The 23,621-nt window shown below is 43.8% G+C and overlaps 1 protein-coding gene and 3 long non-coding RNA genes across 8 annotated transcripts; 3 read left to right on the forward strand and 1 right to left on the reverse strand.

Annotated features, from left to right (window-relative positions):
• The first annotated feature begins 751 nt into the window (after positions 1-751).
• On the forward strand, positions 752-12,060 carry LOC127002928 (retinal rod rhodopsin-sensitive cGMP 3',5'-cyclic phosphodiesterase subunit delta-like). 4 transcript variants are annotated; one of them, XR_007756739.1, is made up of 8 exons: positions 752-919; positions 2,930-2,992; positions 3,175-3,310; positions 3,821-3,942; positions 4,609-4,723; positions 5,903-7,117; positions 7,393-10,920; positions 11,591-12,060. XR_007756739.1 is itself a non-coding variant. In XM_050869236.1 (6 exons), the coding sequence occupies exons 1-5, from the start codon at positions 879-881 to the stop codon at positions 4,688-4,690; spliced, it is 444 nt and encodes a 147-aa protein (XP_050725193.1). In that variant the 5' UTR covers positions 752-878; the 3' UTR covers positions 4,691-4,723; positions 5,539-5,884. The 4 variants fall into 4 exon arrangements, 1 of the variants encoding a protein (XP_050725193.1); XR_007756740.1 differs by having other exon boundaries at positions 5,903-7,060; XR_007756741.1 differs by having other exon boundaries at positions 5,903-7,003.
• Positions 10,854-11,784, reverse strand: LOC127002929 (uncharacterized). Of its 2 annotated transcripts, XR_007756743.1 has the most exons (3): positions 11,637-11,784; positions 11,139-11,465; positions 10,854-10,967 (listed from the first exon to the last, which is right to left on the reverse strand). It is a non-coding gene; the product is annotated as an uncharacterized LOC127002929 (long non-coding RNA). The 2 variants fall into 2 exon arrangements; XR_007756742.1 differs by lacking the exon at positions 11,637-11,784 and having other exon boundaries at positions 11,139-11,596.
• A 1,063-nt stretch (positions 12,061-13,123) lies between the features above and the next one.
• LOC127002930 (uncharacterized) lies at positions 13,124-14,722 on the forward strand. Its single transcript, XR_007756745.1, has 2 exons — positions 13,124-13,236; positions 13,382-14,722. It is a non-coding gene; the product is annotated as an uncharacterized LOC127002930 (long non-coding RNA).
• Positions 14,723-16,034: 1,312 nt separating this feature from the next.
• Positions 16,035-23,599, forward strand: LOC127002932 (uncharacterized). Its single transcript, XR_007756746.1, has 2 exons — positions 16,035-16,198; positions 23,492-23,599. It is a non-coding gene; the product is annotated as an uncharacterized LOC127002932 (long non-coding RNA).
• Positions 23,600-23,621: the final 22 nt, after the last annotated feature.

Raw genomic sequence — 23,621 nt, forward strand, 5'->3', positions numbered from 1 at the left:
GGGGCTACAGACTTTATCAATTATAGTATTTCTTCTCGCTCTGACCCGTATAATCCTCTGTCTTTAATGATAACAGTAAAAATAAGGATAATGGAAGTGTACGACAATATGGGTTGCCACAATTTTTCTTTATTCCTTATTTGTTTAGTTATTTCATGTGTTCCGGGGGCTACAGACTTTATAAGCTATAATATTCCTTCTCTTTCTGTTACATTTATCACTCTATCTTCAAAAATAACAGTAAAAATAACGATAAAACTGAGGCATACGATAACATGGATTGCCAGAATTTCTACTTTATTTCTTTTCATTCACTTTATCCTTAATTCAGAGGGCTTCAGACCTTATGAAATGCTATATCCTTCTCTTTCTGTTACACGTATTGCTCTAGTTTTTAGCGTAACATTAAAAATAACGATAAAACTAAGGTATACGACAATTAACATGGATTGCCAGTTTATTTATTTTTATTCCCTTTATCCTTAATTCAGAGGGCTACAGACCTTATGAAATACTATATCCTTCTCTTTCTGTTACATATATTTCTCTATTTTTAGCGATAACAGTAATAATAAGGATAAATGAGGCATACGATAACATGGACTGCCAGTTTATTTCTTTTTTATTCCAGAAATCTTTAATCCAGAAAGCTACAGACCTTATGAAATACTATATCCTTCTCTTTCTGTTACACATATTTCTCTATTTTTAGCGATAACAGTAAAAATAACGATAAAACTGTAGCATACGATAACATGGGCTGCCAGATTCTCAACACCGGGAGGTCACTCAATCAGTCAGTCTAGGATGCGCCGCTGACGTGAGGGGTCGTGCGCCTCGCCCTTCCCGCTCCCTCCTGTAGTGTGCTAGAGGTCACCATGCCGTCGAGGTCAGAGGACATCCTGGAGGGCTTCAAGATGTATCCTTTTAGCGTCCTTTGAACCGCGGGGGACTGACACGTCACCCCGCCCTGGCCTGTCCCCGGTTGCCATGGGAAACGAAGTAAACAAAAGGTCTTATGGAAACTAGAACACGAAAATAATAGAAAAAAATATACCAGGGAATTAAAACACATATTCTTGACCTGTTTTTACTCTGGGGTGCCTTGCGGGGGTCAAACACTCGAGGTCAGGTCTATAAGAATGCCTGACCTGACCTCCCTCGTGTGCCGTGTTGGGTGTGTTGACGTGTACAGTACGTGTTGGGTCAGTGTTCAAAACTCATATTCTTGACCTGTCTACTCTGGGGTGCCTTGCGGGGGTCAAACACTCGAGGTCAGGTCTATAAGAATGCATGACCTGACCTCCCCCGTGTGTCGTGTTGGGTGTGTTGACGTGTACTGTACGTGTTGGGTCAGTGTTCAAAACTCATATTCTTGACCTGTCTACTCTGGGGTGTCTTGCCGGGGTCAAACACTCGAGGTCAGGTCTATAAGAATGCCTGACCTGACCTCCCCCGTGTGCCGTGTTGTGTGTGTTGACGTGTACAGTACGTGTTGGGTCAGTGTTTAAAACTCATGTTCTTGACCTGTCTGCTCTGGGGTGTCTTGCCAGGGTCAAACACTCGAGGTCAGGTCTATAAGAATGCATGACCTGACCTCCCCCGTGTGCCGTGTTGGGTGTGTTGACGTGTTTGTTTCGTGTTTAAAATTCATGTTCTTGACCTGTCTTTACTCTGGGGTGCCTTGCAGGGGTCAAACACTCGAGGTCAAGGGTCTATAATGCCTGACCTGACCTCCCCCGTGTGTCGTGTTGGGTGTGTTGACGTGTACTGTACGTGTTTGTTTCGTATGTGGTCAGGTCAGGGGTGTGTCCAGGTGGTCATTGGTGTGGTTGTCTGGTGGTAGTGTTAGGTGTTTCAGGCTTGGGGGGGTGGGGGGGTCACGGCTGGGGTTTGTTTACATCCCCGAGTGGTCATGAGTTGCCCGGGGTCAGTGTGTCATATGATCTATACAGTTGTTGGGGTGAGAATAAACTTGTGTACAGTATTGGTGAGGGTAAACTTGTCCACAGTCCTAGTAAGCACAAACTTTCCTACAGTTAGAGTAGGCGGTGGCTGAGTGGTTAGCGTGTAGGCCTAGCATTCACGGCGTCATGGATAACATCGGTTCGAATCCCCACGCTACCACCTGGGATTTTTCAGTCACCTCCGAGTGGCCTAAGACAACCCACATGCTGTCCAGAAGATCACCTATCAACCTGGACTCTAGAAGAAACTGTTCAGTGAATCAAGAATGAGTTTCAGGGGGCAGCATGAGCCAAGCATAACTGGCGCCACTATAAAAATTGCCTGCGCCATGACAGGCTTGGGCCGACCATCTGGCCCCTAAAGAAAGCCTACCGGAGCTACAGGCAAAAATTTAAAAAAAAAAAAAAAAAAAAAAAAAAAAGTTTGTGAAGATAAGCTTGTCTACAGCCCGACCAGTCCTTAGAAGTGCATGTAAACTTGTCTACAGTCTGACCAGTCCTGAGTTCTGAATTAAATGTAAACTTGTCTACAGTCAGTCCTCGCTGACAGACCAACTTGGTCGGCTCGGATGATGCCAGCCGATAAAGTTGGTTTGCCGACATCCTATTCATGGGCCGATACCCGACAAGGCCTGGGGTCACTCCACGGATGGACGAAATCTTTAACACTCAACAGTTGTCTACAGTCTGACTTGTCCTTAGTAACGGGCAGAGTCAGAGGATTCGTTACATGAGTTTGTGATTCTGGTTCAATTCTTTATTTTGGTGTGAATGTAATTCTTATTCAAACTTATAAAGAATATGAATAATTCTAATTTAGACTTAACCCATATTTTTTTATCTATTGTCTATTTTCAGCAAGAACTGTTTTCTAGTTTGCAAGCCACGGGCTACATTGACACACGAGGATTATTATCATATCAGTCTTACATGCCAACCACATTCCTTAACTCCATAGCCAGAAACTGGATGAACCTCCGAGATGCAGACTCCGGCAAGGTTCTCTGGCAAGGCACTGATGACTTGTGAGTGTTGTGTTGAGTTTTGAGCTTTATAGAGTATATAGCCTTTTCCTTGTGGCCACTCCTTATTTTTGCAGGAGCAGTGCCTAGTGGACTTTCTAGTTGTTTCTTTGTTTATTGCCCTTGAGCTGTTTCCTTCACTATAACAAATGAATTAATACTACATCTGCAAACCTTCCCTCCAGCACCAACCCGGATGTGGAGCATGAGGCTCGGGTACCCAGGAAGATACTCAAGTGCCGCGCCGTGTCCCGGGAGATCTCCTTCTCCTCGGTGCATGCCATGGAGAAGTTTAGACTGGAGCAGCGGGTGTACTTCAAGGTGAGTGTTGAAAGAAAGTGTTACGGCGGGATGAAGCTGTTTTCCTCATGTTTCTGATTGTATTTTCTCTTGCATGCATCAGTTTTGTTTGTTTGATGCTGGCTTTCCATGCAGCTCAGTCATCAGGAGTGAGCATATGCAGTTTTGGATTTTTTTTTGAATAAGCACTTTAGGAGAATTTTGAGGCCGATAAAGAAAACATTGAGGTGGCTATAGCCCCCCTTGCCCCCCAAAATTATGGTCCTGAATTCAGTCTTTTCCACGATTCTCCGGGATATGCAAATTCATTCCTGACGCTGATCATGCAAATTAATTCCCAGTGCTGTAATAACTCTACACTCTGGCCATTTTCATTCCTAACATTGCAATAATTTGATATTTTCTATGATTCTTCCGTAAACATTAATCAATTTCCAATGCTATAATGGTTTGACATTTTACTCAGTTCTCTGGGCCTTGCAAATTATTTCCCCTCACTGTAATAAACTCCTAACACTGTCACACTTCCAGGACCGAATGTTAGAGGAGTGGTTCTTTGAGTTCGGCACCGTGATCCCCAACTCCACCAACACCTGGCAGAGCTTGATAGAGGCCGCACCAGAGTCACAAATGATGCCGGCCCAAGTCCTCAGGTAAGGCAGAGGAGTGGACGAACATGCAGGCTGGAACTTGAACGTCAACCCTTAGACGGCAGCAGTATTTGAAGAGTACCTCCCCTCAAAATGAATGGTCTATATATAGTCATTGCCAACCTTAGGACCGTAGCATAAATATAGTTACGCCGCACAATGGATGTCATAACTATCGTCTATATATAGATTCTACTGCAATCTGGAAGTGTTGTTATATTTCTGCCATACAAAACTGACTGACTGAACTTTGGACCGTCTGTATTGAGTTCAACCGCCGTCTAAGGTTTAACAACAACAAAAGAGTAAGAGTTTGGAACATATGATAAGAGGGAAGTATCGAGAAACCCTTCCTGGAATTGATCGCTCTTTTGGCAACTCATCTCAGCATTCTTTTACAGGAGTAGCGCATAAGAGGTTGTTTGCTCCTATTTATTTTTTACCCTTGAGCTGGTTCCTTTACTGTAAAAAGAGGGGGTGGGGTGCTTCGCCTTATGCTAACAAAGCCTATAGTTGATCAAATAGCCACAACAAATTGGTATCCGTTTCCGCTATAGAAGGCAGTTAATGCACAGACCTAGCTTTCATTATGTACATTTCCTTAGTGTCATCCAGAGTGCCAACATTTAGTAGTGCCAACATTTAGCAGTGCCAATATTTTCCTTGCAGTGGGAACGTCGTCATAGAGACCAAGTTCTTCGACGATGACCTCCTGGTGTCCACATCGAAGGTGCGGCTTTACTACATATGAGTCAGCTGTTCACCCCTGACGGCGCCCAACATGGTGAGTAGGTGTTTGTTTTTTTCCTTGTTTTCTATTCCGGTAATCATTTATGCTTGTGAGGTAAAATGTTCATGAATCCTGCACTTGTTGGTTATAGAAAGTCATGTAGAATTAGAGCTTTCCTGAGGTTAGGCAGGATGTATGAAGGGAGGCTTGAGGGAGGTGGCATCAGTGGGAGACCGCTTGTGAAGTGAATCAAGAGGGTGAGTGAGTATTGAAGCGAGAGAGTTGGAGGTAGCAGGATTGAGTGTGCTGAAAGGGAGTGACAGACCAGGGAGAGACGGAGACACTTCTGCTGCGGCCACCCAGGGAAAAGGGCACCAAGGGATATAGATAGATAGATAGTATTGGCAGAAGTCTCATTAACCCGTCCGCTGCGATTGGCACGGATTTGGCTTTTACTGGTAGCCTGGTAACACATTGGGCCAGTCTTACAGTCCAGTACAGCACGCTTGTAAGCTCCCTAACCAAACACAAAACACGACGAAAATTCCTTGTATAGTGTTTTTTTATCACATTTATTACCTTTTTTTATGCCCTTGAACTGACTCCTCTGCTGTAAAAAGAAAAAAAAAGAAAAAAGAAAACTATACAAGGAATTTTCGTTGTGTTTTGTGTTTGGTTGGGGAGCTTACAAACGTACTGTACTGGACTGTAAGACTGGCTGATAGTCCCAGGTCTTTCTCTGCCTCTGTGGGGGATAGTGGAGTGTTTCCCATGTGGTATTGGTGTGCTGGATATCCCCTGCCAAGGTCTATGACTTTACATTTTTCTTCACTGAATTGTAGCAGCCACTTTTTGTTCCATTCTTGTAGCTTGGTGAGGTCTTCTAGTAGGAAATCCGCAGTCAAGGGCTTAAGGATACTGAGGGCCATTTCATTGTGAAGGACCTCCACCCTGTTGTTCAAGCCTTGAAACTCCACTTTAAGCCTCCCTCTCAGGTTACCATCACGTAAATATCAAATGGCTGCCTTGTGTTAGTCATGGGTGGGCAGAGGGCTCTTTGGGCTGAGCACTTTGAGAAACTACACGGCAGACCCTCCAAGAAGAGAGCTCCATATTGCTGGCTACAAATAGTCTGATAACAATAGATCTTCAGAATTAGTAAAACTTTTAAAGTAAGAGGATGCTTTAGCAGGTCTTCCCAGGCCATGACAGCGCAATGCTCCCTGTTTGCAGGTTGGGTCCCCCGCCAGGCCCTTCATCACCAGCTGACTCGCCTCTGGCCGCATCATGTATCTTATTATTAGTGTGTAGCATTCTCATGTTATATTTTTATAATAATAATTTCCATGGTTCTGTTGGAGTCCAGTGAAGGAAGTTGCGTTGAAACAATTTTGTAAAATATATATAATATCTTATATGATTTAATGTATATAAGTGTACTTACCTACCTGTGTTAGCACACTGGCTGCCTTAATTATTGTGGGGACATAGTTTTAGTGCTTTTTTTGTCCAGACAGCAGAAAGTACCAATGATGGAGGCAAACACTTGCTACTTTGCTCACTCAGACCACCTCCTGCTGGCTGGCTGCGGCGCGGCACAAACGCACACTGCCCACTGCGTACACACACACACACACACACACATACACACACACACACACACACACACACACTGTAATTTATAATAATATAATAGTCCACAGCATCATTCCTGCATAATACAGTACTAAATGTATTACAAAGTTACTGTGTGTACCACGTTGAATGCAAGGCTGTTTGTACAGGTAACTGGGTCTCCTTGCACACCATGTAATAATGCCACGGTGGAATTATCACTATTACTATAACAGCAGTTCGTGAAATTTGGTAACTGATGTCTCAGGAGTCTTGATTGGAAAACGGTATGACCTTTTCAATCAAGCCTTATCCTTGCATTCAATCACTGTTATAATTTTGTTACCTGCATCACTCTTAAACCTTTGATTTTTCAACACTGGGTCTTGTTGACGGTAATGTGATGATGTTGACAACAGCACCGATAAAACTACTTTGAACACCTGAACCGGAACACTAACGATATGAGTATAACCTGAAGTAATTAAGGACTTGCCTCATGCAGTAACAGAGTGGCCCAGCGGCTGCACACACCACCGAAACCTCATATTCCTAAGTGTTCTGGTTTGAGGTCAAGCCATAGATGTACTAGTTTTTAGACTATAAATCATTCTCGCTGTTTCACTAAGGGCCATATTGCAAGTCGAATCCGGGAAGTTTCGGGTCCCTGCAGAGTTCGGTTCAGGAGTCGTATTGCAAGTCGAATTCGGGAAGTTTCGGGTCCCTGCAGAGTTCGGTTCATGGGTCGTATTGCAAGTCGAATTCGGGAAGTTTCGGGTCCCTGCAGAGTTCAGTTCATGGGCCGTGTTGCAAGTCAAATCCAGGAAGTTTCGGGTCCCTACAGAGTTCAATTCAGGGGCTGTATTGCAAGTTGAATCCGGGAAGTTTCGGGTCCCTGCAGAGTTCGATTCATGGGCCGTGTTGCAAGTCAAATCCGGGAAGTTTCGGGTCCCTATAGAGTTTGATTTAGGGGCTGTATTGCAAGTTGAATCCGGGAAGTTGCAGAGTTCAGTTCAGGGGGCGTATTGCAAGTCAAATTCGGGAAGTTTCGGGTCCCTGCAGAGTTCGGTTCAGGGGTCATATTGCAAGTCAAATCCAGGAAGTTTCAGGTCCCTGCAGAGTCATTGATCCCGAACTCTGTAGGGACCCAAAATTTCCCGGATTCAACCTGTAATACGGCCCTGAACCTTTGGCCCCAAGCTGAGATATGAGAATACTGGTGAACACGGGAAAGGTCCACTCATCACATTGTCCCGAGAAACACCTATTATTTTGTGAGCTGTTTATGATACCTCCCTAACCCTCCACCAGTCGTGCTAGTTGTGATAAGGCTAATACACTACACTTAACGTTGTTGTCGCTAGAGTTCACTTCTGGCCCTCGGAAGCTGACTGATGTACTTATTTTGATTCTTGTGAATTTATATATTTTTTTAAGACTTTTGCCAATAAGAATCAGGGCTTGACATCAGGTGCTTCTGTTTTAGTCTTGGAAATCATCAAAATCAGAGCAGCAGTAGTAGTAGTAGTAATTGTAGTAGTAATTGTAGTAGTAGTAGTAGTGAGGTTTACAGTTTTTGAATTTGTTGCATGTTTTCATTCACCTCTTCTCACCTTGTTGATTTGTAGCAATTTCCTTAACCTTTTTTTTCAGCCTTTTGTAAGAGATGCACAGATTTTTAGTAAAGTGTAAAAGAAGAGAGCAACACCTGTCTGTAAATCAGGCATGCTAAGACAGGCCGAGGTGGTGGTACTAGTCTACTGAAGGCTGCTGAAACACAACACCTCAGAAAACAATTGTATAACTAAGATGAAGTACACTTTATTGAAGAGCTTTATTTTATTGGCAAATGCATTTTGTACCACCTTCATGGCATAAGATGGAGAACTATAGTTGGTTCACCCAAGTCTGAGACATGTTTTATCATGCGCTGGCAACCTGTTGCCACATGGCGTGGGTAGTGTGTGACAGCCTGCGCACAGTGTGCAGGCAGCAATAACAAATACCATCAATAATAGTTGAGTTTGAGTTAAAACTTCTTAGTACCGTCACAAACGGCTGTTTTGTTAATATAAAGCCTGTTCATTTTCTCGGTGGCAGACAGCCCAAGGCTGTTTAATAATTATGATCGGCAATCTTGTAAATTAACAAAACAGTTGTTTGTGAGAGTGTTCACAATTTGTTATTGTTGCTGCATATTACTGACGCTGGTGACTTCCCAATGCAGAGGCTGTCACACATTATCCACAAAATTGGGCACACCGTGTGACGGCAGGCTGCCAGCGCACGCTGCACACCTCAGACTTGGGTGGACCAACTATGGTCTACTTAATTAAGGCTGCTAAAACACAACACTGCAGGAAACAATTGTATGATGAAGGCAAAGTACAGTTATTGAAGAGCTCTATCTGCAGACACTTTTTATACCACTCTCAAGGTGTCAGAAATGCTTCAATTTCAAACCAGCCAAAATTCTGATGTACCACAGCACTCCAAGTTCACCGAGGTACTTGTCATATCATCGAGGTTCCTGCGTGATAATCTAATCAAGTGTCTGATACCTGTTGGATGGACTGAGTGAATGGGTACCACCAGAGCCATAGAACAGGAGAGTTTGGTCAACCTTATCACAGGCACCATGCTGTTACCAATACTTCTTTACATAGATTTACATAGATATTCAGACCACACAGAGCCAATGGTCCAGACTAGGTGATTTGTCCTTGAACCTAAGATTATATTAAATGAAATGCCACCAGGATTTTGTATTTCTACTTCATTGAATATTTAGTTGAAGGAAGTGTCCGAGATTATATTAAATGAAATGCCACCAGGACTTTGCATTTCTACTTTAGTGAATGTTAAGTTAATTAACCTCTTCACTCCGGCGATGCCAACGTCGGCGTCCTACGGCATCACCGTTAGTCCTCTTCTAAACCTCTTAAGAGGAAATGGAAGAGGATTAAAAGGAATTTAGAGGAGGATTGAAAGGTTTAGAAGAGGATTAATCCTCTTCCATTTCCTCTTGACCCTTTCCATACCGTGACGCCGACGTCTGGGTCACGGATGGAAAGGGTTAGAGGAAGTGGTGGTTGAGATTGTGTTTAAATGAGTCAGTCATGTTGCAGTGTTTACAGTGAAGGAAACACACACACATATAAGTTTGATGAGGTGGATAGAGATGATCTCTTCTTAACTGTGAGAATGCAGGAGCTGAGAGGACATAGGAAGAAACTTAATAAAGGAACCTGTTTGAGTGACTTACAAAGTATAGTTTTCCACATAGAAGTGTTAACACATGGTACAACTTGCGGTAAGAGGTGGTGGAGGCAAACAGTGTCCAACAAATGAGGGAAAGCCTGGATGAATGTAGATATGGAGACGGGACTATTAGAACTTAGCTTGGGCCCAGTAGACTACAAATAAGTAAATACAAACAGGTAAATACACACCAAAAAAATATCACATCATCATCAATTTGAATTTCACATTGCTCTTCTGGTAACGATTCTGCGCCAGTGATGAAGGTGACCAAACTCTCCTACGCTCTACCTCCAGGTGGCAATAGGCTTCATGCAAGGGGTAACAGCACCTCGAGCCTTCATGTGATACTAGGGTGCACACTGCCCATGAACGCTGACCACCCCTTAGCCTAGTCTGTCCCGGCACGGTTCAAGTCTCCGGGAACTCAGTGCAACGCGACGGAGTGCAAACCATGATAATCTGCATGTTAAGTTACTTTGATTAACAGCCCTGTGTGACCCCCTTCAGCCTCCCTTGTAGCTATAGTCACCATACGTTAACTTGACCACCAGAAGCCCCGCCAGCATTGCCAGCTTATCATATTCACCACACCAACATCTGGCCCTTAACCATTGCCCAAAGGTATCAGGAACTAGTGATTTTAACGATAACTGTAGAAATCTTGCTATTGGGACCCAGTGACAGTTATGGGGTCGGAAAGCAGTAAATACAAGAGGCTGAGTAGGACAGTCTGGCAATGCTAAGCCCCGCCCCTTCTTAACCATTGCCCAAAGGTATCAGGAACTAGTGATTTTAACGATAACTGCAGAAATCTTGTTATCAGGGCCCAGTGACAGTTTTGGGGTCGGAAAGCAGTAAATACAAGAGGCTGAGTAGGACAGTCTGGCAACGCTAAGCCCCACCCCTTCCTCCATAGTTAGGGATGATTTATTTATTTATTTTATTTTTTTACAGCAGAGGAGTCCGTTCAAGGGCATAAAAAACTAACAAATGTGAGAGGAACTTGGATTTAGAGGTTATGTTCGTAATGTTCCAGCGCCCAAGCTCACAGATTTGTCAAGGCTTTCATAGGAGTTTTATGTCCAAATTATCAAATGTAGCTATCAGGCTCTTACTGTATTTTTCCAAGGCCACAGAGAAGATTAAGTAGGATTGCAAAACAGTCCGTGGAAATCCCATCAACTTATAGTACAGGCTGTAGGCATCTCCAGGGGTAGTTTTATGATCCTGGTGGTTGTTTGACCCTTCTTCTGTACCTTGAACCTGAAGAAACACTCATTGGGACCCAATTCATATAGTTTTCAGCCTTTGGAAATTCTTAAACACAAATTTGACAAGGCTTTCATAGGAGTTGTGGGCATTTCCAGGGGTTAGTTTTATGACCCTGGTGGTTGTTTGACCCTTCTTCTGTACCATAAACCTAAAGAAATACTCATTAGAACCCGACTGATCTCTGTTTTGGCCTTTGGAAATAGTTAGGGGCCATATTCTTAAACACAAATTTTACAAGGCTTTCATAGGAGTTCTGGCCATTTCCAGGGTTAGTTTTATGACCCTGGTGGTTGTTTGACACTTCTTCTGTACCATGAACCTAAAGAAATACTCATTAGACCCCAATTCACCTCATTTTTGGTCTTTGGAAATTCTTAAACACAAATTTTACAAGGCTTTCATAGGAGTTGTGGGCATTTCCAGGGTTAGTTTTATGACCCTGGTAGTAGTCTGACACTCCTTCTGCACCATGAACCTAAAGAAACACTCATTAGAACCCGACTTATCTCTGTTTTGGCCTTTGGAAATAGTTAGGGGCCATATTCTTAAACACAAATTTTACAAGGCTTTCATAGGAGTTGTGGGCATTTCCAGGGTTAGTTTTATGACCCTGGTGGTAGTCTGACACTCCTTCTGCACCATGAACCTAAAGAAACACTCATTAGAACCCGACTGATCTCTGTTTTGGCCTTTGGAAATAGTTAGGGACCATATTCTTAAACACAAATTTTACAAGGCTTTCATAGGAGTTGTGGGCATTTCCAGGGTTAGTTTTATGACCCTGGTAGTAGTCTGACACTCCTTCTGTAGCATGAACCTAAAGAAACACTCATTAGAACCCGACTGACCTCCTCTTTGGCCTTGGAAAATAGTTGATATGAGAGGCAGAAGCATTTAAGAATAACAGGAAGAGGGCAAGGGAAAGGAAGGGGCTCTGAATCAAATTAGTGCATGGTGTCTGTAGATAAGAACAACCCACTGTTAGTCTATTTTCCGCCACCATATGTTTTCCTTCATCATTTTCTCTGTGTGCACGATTTAAAGCGGTACAAAATATTTTACGGATGAGTTTGTGAAGGTGTCGCCGTTGTTGTCGGATATTTTGTGAAGAAAAACACGATAAACGCTGAAAAATACTGTACGGTGAATGTCCTGATTTTGGCGACCCTGCTCTACACCCTGTGATTGCATGTTGACCCTCCACCCACTGGCCCTCAGAATAAACTTTTCCAAACCCTCGAGTGTGTGGATGTCTTTGTCCTGTCCCTGAAGTATTAAAGAAGAAATAATGAGAAAGTATAAGTAATTGAAAGAAAGCAATAGGCCCTCAGAATGAACTTTTCCAGACCTTCGGATGGATGGATGTCTCTCTCCCTTCTCTGTAAGATGTAAAAAATGAAGTAAAAGACAAAAGAAAGTAAAAATAAATAAATATGTAGTTACTTAATTGAAAAAGCAATAGGTCCTCAGAATTAACTTTCCCAAACCCTCGAACGAGTGGATGTCTTTGCCCTTTCCATAAGGTATAAAAAAAGGAGTTATAAGAAGAAATAATAAAGTGTAAATAAATAAGTAAATAAATGAAAGAAAAAAATACCCTGAACATGATAAATTGCTGTGACTGAAAAGTTACCTTGAATGAAAGTCATGTTGAAGCCTTAAAAGTTACACTTGAAAATTACCTTGAATAAAAAGTTAACTTGAATGCCTAAAAGTTACCTTAAGTCCTTAAAAATTACCTTGAATGAAAAACTACCTTATAAATTATACCTTGAATGAAAAATTACCTTGAATCCTTGAACATTACCTTGACTACCTAACTTAATGAAAAACCTTGAATTTGTGTATAATCTCAAATTTCCTCTCTAGTCAAACCATTTCAAATAGTCCGTTTGGGCATACGAATCCGCGGGTCCTTTCCTCCCCTCTGCTCTGCCACACAGCCCCAACACCTGTCCGTTCCTCTCATATGTTAGCTACAGGTAAGATATGAGAGGGAAAAACAGGTGTTGGTGCTGTGTGGCAGAGCAGAGGGGAGGAAAGAACCCACGACGGAATAGAACGCCCAGACGGACTATTTGAAATGGTTGGACTATAGCAACACTGCCGTGACTCTGTGCATTATATAATCTGTAAAAAGGAGAAAACAAACAAACTTCAACCGTCAAACTCCTTCATATGTATTTTCTAGGATCTTCACATCAAGTTACCCGAAAGAGTCAAGTTATCCCTGTCTTAAAACCATTCTGTTACAGTGAGAGTATATAATAAGGTTCTGTAGAAATGAGGAAACAAACATCCTCGAACAGTCAAACTCCTTCATATGTATTTTCTAGGATCTTCATATCGAGTTCCCTGAAGGAGTCAAGTTATCCCTTTCCTAAAACCATTCTGTTACAGTGAGAGTATATAATAAGGTTCTGTAGAAATGAGCTAACAAACATCCTTGAACAGTCAAACTCCTTCATATGTATTTTCTAGGATCTTCATATCAAGTTCCCTGAAAGTGTCAAGTTATCCCTTTCCTAAAACCATTCTGTTACAGTGAGAGTATATAATAAGGTTCTGTAGAAATGAGAAAACAAACATCCTTGAACAGTCAAACTCCTACACATGTATTTTTCAGAATCTTTGTATTGAGTTTCCTGAAAGAGTCATTATCCCTTTCCTAAAACCATTCTGTTACAGTGAGAGTATATAATAAGGTTCTGTAGAAATGAGGAAACAAACATCCTTGAACAGTCAAACTCCTTCATATGTATTTTCTAGGATCTTCATATCGAGTTCCCTGAAGGAGTCAAGTTATCCCTTTCCTAAAACCATTCTGTTACAGTGAGAGTATATAATAAGGTTCTGTAGAAATGAGAAAACAAACATCCTTGAACAGTCAAACTCCTACATATGTATTTTTCAGAATCTTTGTATTGAGTTACCTGAAAGAGTCATTATCCCTTTCCTAAAACCATTCTGTTACAGTGAGAGTATATAATAAGGTTCTGTAGAAATGAGGAAACAAACATCCTTGAACAGTCAAACTCCTACACTTGTATTTTTCAGAATCTTTGTATTGAGTTACCTGAAAGAGTCATTATCCCTTTCCTAAAACCATTCTGTTACAGTGAGAGTATATAATAAGGTTCTGTAGAAATGAGAAAACAAACATCCTTGAACAGTCAAACTCCTTCGCTTGTATTTTTCAGAATCTTTGTATTGAGTTTCCTGAAAGAGTCAAGTTATCCCTTTCCTAAAACCATTCTGTTACAGTGAGAGTATATAATAAGGTTCTGTAGAAATGAGAAAACAAACATCCTTGAACAGTCAAACTCCTTCACTTGTATTTTTCAGAATCTTTGTATTGAGTTACCTGAAAGAGTTGAGTTTTTCCTTTCGTAAAATTTTGTTAAGTTAGTTACACTCTGCATATGAGGCGTTTAGTGTAAAAGAGTTGACCTGTCACTTCTATATGCTCCTGAAAGAGTTGAGTTTTTCCTTTCGTAAAATTTTGTTAAGTTTGCTACACTCTGCATATGAGGCGTATAGTGTAAAAGAGTTGACCTGCCACTTCTATATGCTTCAATACACCACTTCAGAAAGGCTACACACATAGGGATTGAACTGCCCTATGCTGTACAATACATAGAAAGCCTGTATAAGGAGTGGCCGCAAAGGTGACTTGGAATACTAATTTTAAAGACTTGTAGCTCTCATCTGTGGCTGGACCTCAGAGTTACGTCAATGCACCGAGAGGCTTAGGCAAGGCACGCATGATTTTATAAACGTCATATTAGTATTTATTAAGAGTTATGTGGTGGTGTGTCTTATTCAACCCGTTTTTCAAGGTGTGGTTTGTATTGCTTTGTATGAAAAATTATCTTGAATCCTTATAAATCTGTGGGTTTCGTTGATTTTCTTTAATATATCCCTTTCTTTGACCGAGTTTTTAATATGTCGACTCAGTTCTGCTCAGTTCGATAACAAGCCACACCAGCCACATAACTTAATACTCACATGACATTTAAAAAGATCTGGCGTACTGTATATCTCACCCCCATCGCAGGGACACTATATGGAGAGGTTATGGTTGTCTTGCATTTGAGATGGTACTCGCCACTTTTAGCATAAGAAACACTGCCCCATCCAATGCCAATGGGAGAAAAAATAAGGATGTTAAGTAAAGAAGAAGAAGTAAAGAAGGAGATGAGGACAGGAATACAAGGAGAAGAAGAGGAGGAAGATAGGAGGAGAATGAAAAGGAGATTAGAATGAGATAGACGGGAAGACAAGAGAATGGAATGGAAAGGAGAAAGAAAGAGATGAGGAGAATGCGAAAGAAGAGAAGGAGAAAGATAGAAAGAAGAGGAAGAAGAAGAAGAAGAAAATGAATAGAAAACGGGATGAGAAAGACAAGAGAAGAGGAGAAAGAAATAACAGAGAAGAAGAAGAAAAGAGAATGAAAAGACAAAAAAAAAAGATGAATTAGAAAAAAAAGAATGAAAAGTTGAAGATGAGAAAAACAGCAAGAACAAAGAAGAAAAAGAAGAAGAAGAAAAAGGAGAGGAAAATAAAACCCTGCCAATAGATAGTTACAAATTTAATCTGCGTTGGACTTTAATCTATATGGAGGCTTCAAGCGTCTGTTATGTGAAGTTTGGGTCATAATATACAGCAGAACGAGGCTGTCTTTAGTGTTTGTTAATCCTAAAGAAGTATATTGATGGATTGGTGGGTGTTATTTCCTTCTTCTTCTTCTTCTTCTTCCTCTTCTTCTTCTTCTTCTTCTTCTTCTTCTCTTCCTCCTCCTCCTTTTTTTCCTTCTTTTCTCCTCTTCCTCCTCTTCTTCCTCTTCTTTCTTCTTTTCCTTCTCCTCCTCCTCCTCCTCATTCTTCCTTCTTCATTTTCTTCTTCTTCTTCTTTTTCTCCTCCTCTTCCTTCTCTTTCTCCTCCTTCTTCTTCTTCTTCTTCTTCTCTTCCTCCTCCTCCTCCTTCTTCTCCTTCTCCTTTTCATTTAGCATTTATATTTTCCAGAGAGAGAGAGAGAGAGAGAGAGAGAGAGAGAGAGAGAGGGTTGGGGGGGAGTAGCGAGCCCCTCCGAGGATACTAACTTATTATTCCTGGTTCTATATTACCTTTGAAGACTTCCATTAACGTAAAAATAGAAAATGAAAACTGAAAGCACACCGCCACCGCCGCCGCCGCCATGTAAACAAAGATGGCGGCGGCGAGGAGGAAGGGAGGATGGAGTGCCCGAATTTCCTTTGATTTCCCGTGTGTTTGGAGCCTTGAGGAGGAGCCCTGCATCACGCTTTATACCTGAGGACACCGAGGAGCCGAGGAGCACGTGAAGGAGAGGAGAGGGACGCCGGGAAGGAGGAAAAACAGGTATGGAATGTGTGGTTGTTTTGTATGGGGGTGACACACACACGCACACACACACACATACATACACACATACATACATACATACATACATACATACATACATACACACACACACACACGCATTTACTTTCCATATTTACGTGTCCATTTACGATTCCCTACATTATTTAGACTTACTTTTATTTAGAATTAGTAGTAGTAGTAGTAGTAGTAATAGTAGTAGTAGTAGTAGTAGTAGTAGTAGTAGTAGTAATAGTAGTAGTAGTAGTAGTAGTAGTAGTAATAGTAGTAGTAGTAGTAGTAGTAGTAGTAATAATAGTAGTAGTAGTAGTAGTAGTAATAGTAGTAGTAGTAGTAGTAGTAATAGTAGTAGTAGTAGTAGTAGTAGTAGTAGTAGTGGTTCCAACAATTTTATTTCTGTTTTATTTCATCACAACTTTCACAAAATTCGGTGCTTCCAAAAATGAACTATCCACCTAAGTTACAAATCACTGACTCATCAAATATACATGTGATTACCTTTAATAATTATCATAGAATCCCCATAAAGCCAACTTGCACTAGTCACCCAAGAATGAGTCTAGCGTGGACCCATTTTCTATGCTGGGGCTGAGGAGTTGCCAGGAGCGGGGGCGGGGTAGGTGACGTCAATGATGCTGCCGCCCACTTGGAAGATGATCACCACGTAGGTCAGCACCGTGTTGAAGAGCTGCAAGGGAAGGGACGGGGCTGAGAGAGGGCTTTGGGGGAAGGGTGGAAAGGGAGAGAGGGAGGCAAGGAATACTAGGTGGTCAGTCCTTAAATCTAAGTGATTCTACATTAATCAGAAGGCTCCAAAACGATGCATTTCAACTCTAGTTAATATTAAGTTCAATGAAGTGTCGGTCGAGCTTGTTTTTGAAGGAGTCAATCGTGTTACACTAGACCACTGACGGTGGGAGCTTATTCCATTCTCGCACTACAACGTTAGTGAAGAAAAATTTGGTGCAGTCTGAATTTACTTGTCTACATTTGAGTTTTACGCCATTGTTACTCGTACGCAAAGTGTCATCGATCATAAACAATGTTGATCTGTCTACATTCGTGAAACCATTAAGTATTTTAAAACATTCGGTCAGTTTTCCTCGGAGGCGACGTTTCGTAAGAGAGAACATGTTAAGGGTGGAAAGCCTTTCTTCGTAAGATTTGTTGCGCAAGGAAGGGATCATTTTTGTTGCCCGACGCTGAACACCTAATTTAGCAATGTCCTTTGCATGGTGGGGAGACCAAAACTGTACCGCATATTCCAAGTGGGGTCTGACTAAACTATTGTAGAGTGGAAGTATTACATCTTTATTCTTGAATAAAAAGTTTCTTTAATGAAGCCCAACATTCTGTTCGCTTTATTTGCTGCATCGATGCATTGCTGTGAGAATTTGAGGTTTGACGCGATTTTGACCCCCCAAGTCCTTGACGCATTGAACCCTTGTGAGTTTAACGCCTCGCATTTCGTAATCGAAGTTCTTATTCCTTTTTCCAACTTGAAGGACCTGGCACTTGTCTACGTTAAAGGGCATCTCCCATCTATCCGACCAAGCTGAAATTTTGTGCAAATCCTCTTGGAGGGTTTGCCTGTCTTCGTCAGTGAGAACCGAGTTACCAATCTTTGTGTCGTCTGCAAATTTACTAATGCGATTATTGAGTCCGACATCCACATCGTTGATGTAAATAATGAAGAGCACTGGGCCAAGAACCGAGCCCTGAGGGACGCCACTAGTGACCGGCGCCCACTCTGAGTTAAATCCGTCAATCACAACTCTTTGTTGTCTGTTGCTCAACCAATTCGCGATCCATTGGTTTACTTGACCGTCAATACCTATTTGCTTTAATTTGTAAAGTAATTTATGATGTGGGACTTTATCAAACGCTTTCTGGAAATCAAGATAGACTACGTCCAGTGTGTGTGTTTGTCAGTTCCAGGGAGGTCTTATTCTTAAACATTTCGCCACCCAAGTTCACATAGTAGAAGTAGTAGTAGTAGTAGTAGTAATAATAGAAGTAGTGGTAGTTGTTGTTGTTGTAGTAGTAGTAGTAGTAGTAGAGAGAGAGAGGGACGGGGAAGGGGGGAAGGGAGGAAGGGGGAAAGAGAGAGGCAAGGAGGAAGAAAGGAAGGGAAAGAGAGGGACGGGGAAGTCTATAGGGGAAGGGATGAAGGAGGAAAGAGAGGCAAGGAGGAAGAAAGGAAGGGAGAGAGGGACCGGAAAGGGGGGAAGGGAGGAAGGGGGAAAGAGAGAGACAAGGAGGAAGAAAGGAAGGGAGAGAGAGGGACGGGGAAGTCTATGGGGGAAGGGAGGAAGGGGGAAAGAGAGGCAGGCAAGGAGGAAGAAAGGAAGGGAGAGAGAGAGGGACGGGGAAGTCTATAGGGGAAGGGAGGAAGGGGGAAAGAGAGGCAGGCAAGGAGGAAGAAAGGAAGGGAGAGAGAGAGGGACGGGGAAGTCTATGGGGGAAGGGAGGAAGGGGGAAAGAGAGGCAGGCAAGGAGGAAGAAAGGAAGGGAGAGAGAGAGGGACGGGGAAGGGGGGAGGGAGGAAGGGAGAGAGGTAAGGAGGAAGGAAGAAAGGAAGGGAAAGAGAGGGAAAGGGGAAGAAAGGAAGGGAGAGAGAGAGAGAGAGAGAGAGAGAGAGAGAGAGAGAGAGAGAGAGAGAGAGAGAGAGAGAGAGAGAGAGATGAAAAGAAAACTCGAACAAACTGTAATGGAGGAGAATAGAAGACCAAGGAGGGAAGGAAATAAGAAGAGAAAGAAAAATTTAAAACATGACTTACTCAAAGAAAACAAAACAATGAAAAAAATAGCCATAAATTCTTACCCCAAGGAAGGAGCCGTAGTCTAACCGGTACCAGCCACACATGTCGAAGGAGAGGTGGTGTGACAGCCTCTCCGTCAGCTGGTGGACCTGTCAACACACCAGCAGAGTCACCCCATCACTCACATACTCCCTCCAACGTTGCCAGATTAACATATGCTGCCTAGTGTTTGTCAGTTCTAGGGAGCGTCTTATACTTCTTAAACACTTCGCCACCCAAGTTCACATAGTAGTAGTAGTAGTAGTAATAGAAGTAGTAGTAGTAATAGAAGTAGTAGTAGTAATAGAAGTAGTAGTAGTAATAGAAGTAGTAGTAATAGTAGTTGTTGTAGTAGTAGTAGTAGTAGTAGTAGTAGTAGTTGTAGTAATGGTAGTCGTAGAAGTAGTAGTAGTAGTAGTCGTAGTAGTCGTAGTATAGAGTACCAGTAGTAGTAGTAGTAGTAGTAATAATGGTAATCACTCATTTTATTATTACCTTTTTGTTATTGATCGTTATCTTATTATTATTGTAATTGGTGCTCAGTCAACAGGGCGAGGGTGTGGCTTCAGTAACGGCGATTAGGTTGTTTGCTTAATGTAATGCGGGTGCTCAGAGCGTCCGCTGGCCACACTGTTTGCCCAGGGCGGGGCCGCACCTCAGGGGGTCAGGGGGGGGCGGGCGGCCTGGGAGTCCCGCCAGGAATGAGGGTCTTGACACACATGCCAAAAACATCAACACTTTTTTTTCTCCCATTTGGGGACAGAGACTTGTTTGTGTGAGGTAGAGTTGTTGTTTACGTGTCCCTCCCTGTCGTGGCTCCCGTCACCGAGCAAGGAAAGGGATTCTTGCTGCGGCGGCCTAACCAATTGATCTTTGTAGGACAAAGATGGTCTCGTAAGTTTTATCCCTGCATGGTGGGGCTTGACAGTTGCTTGCCTAGTGGGGATCAACAGTGACTCGGTTTAGAACTATACTTCCTTTTACTTTTTCCATTTTGTAGTCTCTGTCTCGTTGGTTTGTGTTCGTGGCAGCGGCCAGCCAGACGCTGGGCCTTGGTGGGCCACACAGGCAGCAGGAACAGGCTGGCACACAGTCCTCACCCTCGCTGCCGCACTAACAGTTTCACGGGTGCCAAAATGTTTGGGACACTTGCACCCTGAACACACGAGCAGCTGACGCCCTTGAATGCATACTGTTCCACCAGGTGTGGCTGCACCTAGCCGCCACGGCTTGGAGGATAATAAGTGTCGTCTCAAGGCCGGCGTGTATGCTTCCCTCTGCACGGCTGCCTCACCGCACACAAGACAGAACACAGTGATGCATACAAACCTTTACGTTGAAACTGTGAATGTGGCTTTTGACCGTCAGGTCTCTCAGTAGTCCTTCAGCCGTGCCAGCCTGGAATGAAACCGAGTTTGGGGAAGTATTGTCAAACTATTAATATGACTAATTGACAACAAACACGACGAAGTGTGAGATACGGTCTCGAACACCATGAGTCAGACGGCACCCACCTTGTCAATGAAGGTCTGCCCCAGGTGGCAGAACCTGGCCATGTAGTAGTAGCCCAAGCACATGATTGCGACTGTGCCGCCGCCCATAAGCTTGCCCTTGAGAATGGCGTAGGGGCAGACCACGGCCAACAGGATGGCCATCATCAGCTTCATGGTGACCATCGGGAAGAAGCAGCGCGCCGCGGCCGCCCTCTGCAGCTCCACCTGTGGCGAAGGGATTCACATTGTGGTGGGGTGGGGGAGGCTGTGCGAGTCCTGGCAGTGATAACACACTAACTGGGTGGTGTTCAGCCACCCACAGTACTTTCGCCCCGTACCTCCCGGATGACGCCGTCCAGGTCACGCAGCTGCAGCATCGCCGCCTCCATGTCGCTCTCAGTCTTGAAGGATCCGTCGTGGGCGAGCAGTACAGAGAGCGTGGCCGCCGTGGCCTCCGTGGCGGCCAGCAGGCGGCAGCCCAGGAGGCCGGCCGCCATGGATAAGACTTCTTCTGGTAGCATGAAGTCCATGAGGGAGAGGATGTTCGTGGCCAAGAGGGCCACATTGAACCCTACAGACGTGAAGCCCATCTGGACGACGTCGCGTGTAGATATGGCCAGGAACACGATAACACAGAACATAAATATCAGAGTCTGTGGTTTCCAGTACCATCGGTGCGTGTGTGGCGGAGAGACTCCCGACACCTCGGACAGGTCGTGCAGGAGCCTGGCCAACCAAGCGCTCCTCACGCCCATGGCAATAGGGATCAGGCACAGGCAGACCGACAGGAGCGCACCCATGCAGAGGTACAAGATGGTGCCCACGTCCAGCGATAAGTTCTGGAGTACGTACTCCTTGGTGGTGGAGCAGAGCAGCGCCATCCGTAACAGGAACGCAAAGACCGACCACAGGCACAGCGGGAGACTGAACGTGGGCAGACCACTGGTGGCAGACATCCTGAAGGGGAAGCAGCCCTGCAGCTGCATGGCGGCCACCACCACACGCCACGGGAGCAGCGTGGAGGCGGTGTCCGGCGGCAGCATCCTGGCGGGGGTGAAGGGGCTGCCGGGCCTGACGCTGCTGTCCTGCCGTGCTGGTGCAATGTGGCTGAGGAGCGTCTGCCGGGGGCGGCGCGAGGAGGGGTCGGTGCCCGGCTGGGTGGAGTCGGCGGTGCACAGGTCGCCGCCGGAGTGGACTGACTGGCTGAGTGAGTGGCCAACTGCCGGCAGTTACCTCGCGGTGCCTATTGTTTGTTTGCCTTACACCAATCAATCAGTCGCCCGCCCTCCAGTCTGCCTTAAGAAATATTGAGTCCATTATTATGATGGAAGAGGGCGGGGCCAGACATGTTCTGATCTTTATCATCCGGAGAAGGCTGACCAGTCCTGCTCTGCGGCAACTTACGATGACTGTGATCACTGGAAGCTGTTGAGTGGATCAGACTCAAAGATTCGTCTGTAACAGGGAGAGCTTGATCTCTCTGCCGTCAGGTGAACATTGCGGCTCCACGGCAGTTGTCTTTTGTAGGAATTTTGCATCAAAGTTAACTGGCTCTTCTCTGTTCCAAGGATTCGCTCTGTTTGTCGCTCGCTGCCTCCCTCACGTTTGTTTCCGTGTTATATAACGTGTACATCTTTATAGTTTTGCTACTTTATTTCTATTTATATATTTTTTTGAGGGAGGCAGTTCAAGGGCAAAAAAAAAAGCAGGAACAAAAACAAAAGGCCCACTAGAAACTACTCCAGTGAAAGAGAACAGAGCGAGAGATCAAGAGAGAGGTCAGTTTTGGGTGGAGGGGCGTCCTAATACTCTCCTCGTACATCACCAGGCCTTTTCATGTTTTAGTAATTTCGCGGTACAGAAGAAAGGTCAAACTACCACCAGGGTCATAAAGCTACTTCTGGAAATGCCCACGAAAGCCTTGTTAAGTATGTGTGTGCTTGGGCGAGGAAATGTTTTAACTCTGTAGCTGCGGGCTTTCCCAATGTAAGGGGGATAACATTATTTCTCTTTGTCCGTCATTTGAAAGCTCTTCGGATCACATGCTTAAAACATTTCCTCGCCAAGCACACACACTTGACAAGGCTTACGTGGGTCATTTCCAGAAGTAGCTTTATGACTCAGGTGGTAGTTTGACCTTTCCTCTGTACCGTGAAATTACTAAAACACTCACGAGAACCCGATTGATCTCCTTTTCAGTCTTTGGAAATAGTTGACGTGAGGTGGAAGCGTCTTACATTTGTTGAGTGTCAGGAAGGTGGAGGACTTCTCGGACGCTCCAACTTTGATTGCGGAAGACGTAACACATGGGTGACCTTGCAGATGAATGACGAGCGGAGATAGTGATGGAGAGGAAGAGGAGACTTACCATAAAAATAGAGACTTCTGGAAACCACAACCACCAGGGGGAAATAGTTACCCTCGGTACACTAAATACAAGGTCGCTTTTTCCCCTGCAACTTTTCTTGTTCCCAGACTCTCAGTGGAAGCTAGAATGGAGTTTGTCTCTTCACCCTTTCCATGTCTCTTGTGATAGGCTGATATCAACCAGCCCTGATGATTTGTCATAATTGTTAACTATGCCCCATCTAGTCATAATTATTAACACCTCAGATGAACTTTGTGGTGGTCACTGCAGAAGCCTATTTTCCCTGCACCAGCACCCCTCACCTGCTGACTCTCTCCAATACCGGCCCTCTTTTGTCACTCCCCCACTCTCCTGCCCTTGCAGACTCCTCATAAAGCAATTCTTATTGTGGGATAGTAGTTGAGCCATTGATGACTCCAGAAGTCATTATATCAAATCGCCACACTATGTACTGGCAGATATTCGAGTTAGTGGGGCTTAAGTGTTGTGGGCATAACAGGTGGGTCACAGGTAGTAATGGTCCAGCTAAGATTATAGAGTCGACAATAGTTATTAATTGGATTACCACGATTTGTCAAGGCAATTTTTAATCATTTTCTGTACTCTCCAGCTTTATTTGGAACCATAGCGTGACGGCAACGCTACTCCATGCAGAGATCGCCTCTTGATACCTGTTCAAGGCTCCGGAGAAAAAGACAAGCTTTCCACAACAAAAATTTGTATAAAAAAAAAGAAAAGAA

Source organism: Eriocheir sinensis, chromosome 24 (genome assembly GCF_024679095.1).
Source record: "Eriocheir sinensis breed Jianghai 21 chromosome 24, ASM2467909v1, whole genome shotgun sequence".
NCBI classification, from domain to species: Eukaryota; Metazoa; Arthropoda; class Malacostraca; order Decapoda; family Varunidae; genus Eriocheir; species Eriocheir sinensis.

Bases quoted from the DNA above. Each gene is read 5' to 3' on its own strand.
- LOC127002928 (XM_050869236.1), top strand. From the start codon at position 879: ATGCCGTCGAGGTCAGAGGACATCCTGGAGGGCTTCAAGAT. The intron at 920-2,929 runs GTATCCTTTTAG...CTCCATAGCCAG, and splicing joins ATCCTGGAGGGCTTCAAGAT to AAACTGGATGAACCTCCGAG. The intron at 3,311-3,820 runs GTGAGTGTTGAA...TCACACTTCCAG, and splicing joins AGCAGCGGGTGTACTTCAAG to GACCGAATGTTAGAGGAGTG.